Below are 6,000 nucleotides of genomic sequence, written 5' to 3'. Positions count from 1 at the left end.
GACATGCAAAGCTCGAGGGGGAGTGTTGAGATGTCGAGCTCTACACCTTGAGCTGGCATCCACTACGGGTCTTGGCCGCTTACGGCATTTACTCACTGGCGCGTTAGGTGACCGACACGGAGGATCTCTGCCAGTGATTCTACAGCTGGACTACACTTATAGTGCCAGCCTAGTACGCTTCTAGCGAGTTCACACTTAGTGACCGCATGTACATATGTGCTACTTTTCAGCTTTAGCACTTAGTCATTTTGTACTCTCTTTTCTGTGAAGAAGAAGAAGAAGCTTTCCATCTCTGTGTGCTTTGTGCTTGTCTTGTGTAGCTCTCTTGCATCCTCATTCTTTACAAAATGCTCCATGTATGGTAGAGGGAAAGTTAAAGTTTTAATACCATTGAGGCTTCAATGGATTGACTACTGTGGATAAGGAAGGATACCCAACATACATGAGGAGGGATGATGGAAATCACACTGTTTATAAGAATGTGCAAATGAATACTAAATGGATTGTTCCATACAATCCATTTTTGTCAGTAAGGTACAATGCACATATCAATGTGGAGGTTTGCTCCACTATATCCGCTGTGAAATATCTCTACAAGTATGTGTATAAGGGACATGACAGGGCAACTATTTCTCTACAAGACACTACAGGGATTTTAGATGAAGTTAAAAACTATCTTAATGCACGATATGTATCAGCATCTGAGGCTATCTGGAGGATATTTGGGTTTGACTTGCATCGAGAGAAACCTGACATACAACACCTCCATGTTCATTTACCTCATCGAAATCAAGTCTTATTTAACGACAGATCAACTATACAGAGTGTGGTGGAGAGAGAGGCCACCAAAAAGACTATGCTCACAGAGTGGTTTATTGCAAATCAAAGATATCCAGAGGTCAATGATTTGTTGTACATAGACTTCCAACAAAGTGGGTTTGGAAGTCAACAAGCAGAACATGGACTCAAAGATAGAAAGGAGACGTGATTGGAAGAATGTACAACATAGTTCTTACTACTAGAGAATTAGACTATTTGCGCATGTAACACAACAAGTGCAAAGGATGTAGGTTGTTTGAGGATATTTGGACCTTCAATGAGCGAGTATATGAAACATTTAAAGAAGCATGCAATGCACGGGGATTATTTCAAGTTGATGATGAATGGTTTCTTTGTTTAGAAGAAGCTTCATTTCAACAAACAAGAAAACAATTACGACTACTATTTTTAATCATTTTGGTTTTCTGTGCGCCAACATGTCCTGGTGCATTATGGAATCACTTCTATAAGGAGATTTCTGAGGACCATGTATATCATATGAGGACTTGCCCAACCAATGAGCGTATCTATGAATGCATGGAATAAAACCAAGCATTGTCGAACTTAGAGATAATGCTTCAACAGTATGGAAAGAGGCTCTCAGATTACTTTGGAATACCCCAGGTGGATCACACATTGCAAGTATGAGTGATCATGGAGTGCTTGCTGAAGAGTTAATGTATAATGTGAAGGAACAAAGAGGCCTATCTGCTTGAATTGAATCATCTTTGAATGTTGGACAAAGGGAAGCTTACAATCAAGTTTTAGAAGCCATTGGCATGAATAGTGGGAGTGTGTTCTTCTTGGATGGGCCAAGTGGGACAAGAAAGACCTATCTTTATAATGACTTGCTCTCTCGCATACGCGGAGAGAGCAAAGTTGCTTTGTCATGCGCATCATCTGGTATTGCAGCACAACTTCTTGACAACGGAAGGACTACACACTCTAGATTCAAGATCCCTATTGATAAAACTTCTGACTCGACATGTAACATTAAAGTAAATAGCCAACTTGCTGAGCTGTTGCAAATGGCTTCATTGATCATATGGGATGAAGCTCCCATGACTCATAGACATGCTTTTGAGGATCTTGACAAGACACTAAGAGTTGTCATGCATATTAACATGTTGTTTGGCGGAAAGGTTTTCCTCCTTGGTGGTGATTTTAGACAGATCTTGCATGTTGGACGTAGAGGAGGAAGGGTAGACATTGTTGATGCATCTTTGTACCGCTCATACGTTTGGTGTTGTACAAAAAGTCTGCGTCTAGCAGAGAACATGCGAGTGGTCAATTGTTGCAATAATGTTAGAGAAAGAGAATTTGTGCAGTGGACACTTGATATTGGGAATGTCAATGTTTGTGATGGGGAGCTACATGATAATGTAGCTTTGCCAGCCTGAATGATGCTACCATAAAATAGTTTGCAAGGACTTATTGACTGCATATATGGAGACCTTGAAACACTCTCTTGCCATGCAACCTTTTTCAAGGACAGGGAAATCTTGGCACCTCGCAACAAGGATGTGGATGCTATAAACAATTTGGTATTGCAAAAATTTCATGGTACTTATCAAGAATATGTCAGTGCAGACTTAGTGTGTAAATCAGATTGTGATAGCATTTTATTCACAACTGAGTTCTTAAATAGTTTAGATCTTGGAGGAGGTTTTCCACTGCATGTTTTTCATTTGAAACAAAATGCTCCAATTATGTTGCTCCACAATGTGGATCCAAGAAGTGGTCTTTGTAATGGGACACGCTTGATTTATAAGCAATTCCACAGCAAAGTGATTGAAGCAGAAATCATTACAGGGTCACATGCAAGAAATGCAGTGTTCCTCCCAAGGATTGATTTTCTCATGGGAGCTAGAGAAGGCCTCCCTTTTGAGTTGAAACATCGACAATTTCCCCTGAGATGTGCTTTTGGGATGACGTTCAACAAGGCGCAAGGCCAAACATTGGGAGTGCTTGGATTGTATCTCCCAACACCTGTTTTCACCCATGGTCAATTGTATGTGGAAATGTCTCACATGAGATTGTCTTCTGTTATCAAGGTTGTGATTGGTGATGGTCACCACACAAGTGTGAGGAAAGGGGGAAACCAAAGGGCATACACTTCTAACATTGTCTACAAGAAAGTGTTGCAATTGACCTCATTATGAAATGAAATGCAAGTGTAAAGACCCATTTAGCCTTGCAAGATTTGAATTATGCATTAGCTATGTAGATATAATATATAAGTTCACCCATCTCATTTATAAGCTTTGTAAACCTACATTTTTGGTCTACCAATTTGCTCGTAAATTTCAGAGAGGTGTCTTCTTTGGGATACTGCATTTTGAGGTCTTATATAGTGATATGATAGGGGATCTCCATAATTGTGCTATGTATTTTTGATCTCTCTCTCTCTCTCTCTCTCTCTCTCTCTCTCTCTCTCTCTCTCTCTCTCTCTCTCTCTCTCACCCCACCCCTCCCCAAAATACATAGCACCAATCTTTGATCTTCATTTACTTTTTTTAATGAATGAAGATGGATCCTAACGCCTTCATGACCTATACGCGAGGAAGACGACCTTGGCACATCCAAGGTAAAAGATGCTACTCTCTCTCTCTCTCTCTCTCTCTCTCTCTCTCTCTCTCTCTCTCACACACACACACACACACACACACACACACACACACACAAGAATTTGAAACTCACATTCACCAATTATGTTCTAGATCCACTACTATGGAGGGGCCCTATCAGTGCCATGGAGGTTATTCATTTGCTCGCGGTTTTGGATGTAGTAAGGTAAAAATGATGATGTCGTAAAGTAATCAGGTTTTATTTTGTCTCTATTTTGTGTGTACTAATAAACTTTTGAGTGGATTTACTTTACAAAATTATCCACAATTCTTGCTGGTGGGATTTTTTGAGGCCTCATATGATCCAAGTTTGCTCTGCTATGTCCAAGTTGCTATAATATTATCTAGAGAGGATTCAGTACACATATCACAATTGCAAAGCTCGGAAGAACCCTCCCAATGAATGTTGTGTTTTCTCAAAGTCTAACCCATGGTAGTTGGTCCCTACGCATTTTTGTTCTGGGGTCTATCCCCCAGTGATTGGTCGATGTGTCTTACATCGTGGACCATGGGTGGTTTGATACCGTGGTAGAGCATGTCGTAGGCTGCGCTTTAGGATGTAGAAAGCTTGCATCTCTATGTATTGTGCATAGATATTATTTTGGACATTTTGACATTTTGACATTTTGATTGCGTATTTAGAGACAACAATATCTTGCCATGCAAACTTTTCACGGATGCTATAAATAATTTGGTATAGCAACAATTTGGATTATGTCAGTGCATAGTTAGTGTGTAAATCACATTGTGATAGCATTGTATGTTTTGCACTTGAAACATAATGCTGCAGTTATATCGCTCTGCAATTTAAACGGAAGAAGTGGTCTTTGTTGTTGGAATTAGGGTTGCAGAGAAACACACACATCTTGGACAAGACAAAGGAAGCTCAAGGCACACAATAGAGAGTGTGTTACTTAGTGTGCAATGGAAAGATTGATAGCCCTAGAGTGATGGGCGTATATACAATGCACAGGGGAAAAAACCTCCTAAAGAGGGAAAAAATGCCCCGACAATCCTAGTGTGTTCACACACATCACTACCACATGTATAATTGTTTGAATTAGGGTTGCAGAGAATCACACACAGCTTGGAGAAGACAAAGGAAGCTCAAGGCACACAATAGAGAGTGTGTTACTTAGTGTGCAATGGAAAGATTGATAGCCCTAGAGTGATGGGTGTATATACAATGCACGGGGGAAGAAACCTCCTAAAGAGGGAAAAAATGCCCCGGTGGTCCTAGTGTGTTCACACACATCACTACAACATGTATATTGGTAACAATCCCCCCTGGAGTGATGTAGTGAACGAGAGCTGGCACATGAGTAAAGGGAAGTGCCATGCCCCAAGGACATGATTAGTCCACAAAGGGGAGTAAGCCCAAAGCTTTGCAGAAACCTTCGAGCTTCTCACGAGACAATGCCTTTGTGAAAAGATCTGCAAGGTTGTCCTGTGTTGGCACATAATCCAAGATGATCTCTCTTGCTGAGAGCCTCTCCCTGACATAGTGGTAATGCACCTCAATGTGCTTTGTGCGATCATGAAAAACTGGGTTCCTTGCAACTGCCAATGCGCTCTGACTGTCAGTGTAGATAGTGTTGGCAGTGTCCTGTCCAACACCCAAATCAGCCATAAGGCGTCTGAGCCATACACACTCAACTGTAGCTATGAAGACTACCCTGTACTCGGCCTCACAACTCGAAGTGGCCACAGTAGGTTCCTTCTTGCTTAACCATGATATACATGAACTGCCAAGCATGAAACAAAAACTACTTGTGGACAGTCGTGTGTCAAAACAACCAGCCCAATCTGAGTCCAAAAAAGCATGTAAATTTGGCGGCAATGATCCCCCCTTGGGATAAAACAAGCCAAGATGTAAAGTGCCACTAAGGTAGTGAAAATTCCTCTTGACAACCTACCAATGATTAGACCCTGGGATATGCATAAATCTGCTGACCTATGAGACTGCAAACTGAATATCTGGCCTCGTGTTGCATACATAATTGAGGCAACCAACAATAGTTTGGTAAAGAGTGACCTCGGTAGGATTGCCAGCATCATGTAGACTCAACTTCAAACCTGGTTCCATGGGAGTGTCAATAGGTTTGCAATCCTCAAGTCCAAACTTACACAGCAATGTCCTATGTAACTTTCTGACACAAGGCAAAACTACCATCACGCTGTTTAAACTATATGGCCAGATAATGATGCAACAATCCCAAATCTTTTATCTTGAAAGTAGCATTCAAATCAGCCTTAAATACAGCAATATGTCTCTCATTTGGTCCAGTGATCAACAAATCATCTACATAAAGAACCACAATGAGAAGTACATCACCCTCACGCTTTACATACAATGTGCTTTCTGTTGGACTGTTACAAAAGCCTTGTTTGACCAAATGAGTGTCAGCTTTCTCATACGAAGCACGAGGAGATTGCTTCAACCCATACAAAGCCTTGTTACATTTTCACACTTTGTCCTCTTGTCCGTTCTTGACAAAACCATGAGGATGCGTTATATAAACTTCCTCAAATATGTCACCATTCAAAAAAGTAG

At 41.0% G+C, this 6,000-nt stretch overlaps 1 protein-coding gene across 1 annotated transcript; it reads left to right on the top strand.

Moving 5' to 3' along the window:
• Positions 1 to 442: 442 nt before the first annotated feature.
• LOC147429582 (uncharacterized) lies at positions 443 to 988 on the top strand. The gene has a single exon (XM_086495043.1). It carries the CDS (start codon positions 443 to 445, stop codon positions 986 to 988), a length of 546 nt encoding a protein of 181 aa, XP_086351169.1.
• The last annotated feature ends 5,012 nt before the right edge of the window (positions 989 to 6,000 follow it).

This window comes from Adiantum capillus-veneris, chromosome 22, assembly GCF_014529385.1.
Source record: "Adiantum capillus-veneris isolate H3 chromosome 22, ASM1452938v2, whole genome shotgun sequence".
Classification (NCBI taxonomy): domain Eukaryota; kingdom Viridiplantae; phylum Streptophyta; class Polypodiopsida; order Polypodiales; family Pteridaceae; genus Adiantum; species Adiantum capillus-veneris.
This window is presented reverse-complemented; position numbering and strand designations above follow the sequence as displayed.

Bases quoted from the DNA above. Each gene is read 5' to 3' on its own strand.
- LOC147429582 (XM_086495043.1), top strand. From the start codon at position 443: ATGAGGAGGGATGATGGAAATCACACTGTTTATAAGAATGTGCAAATG.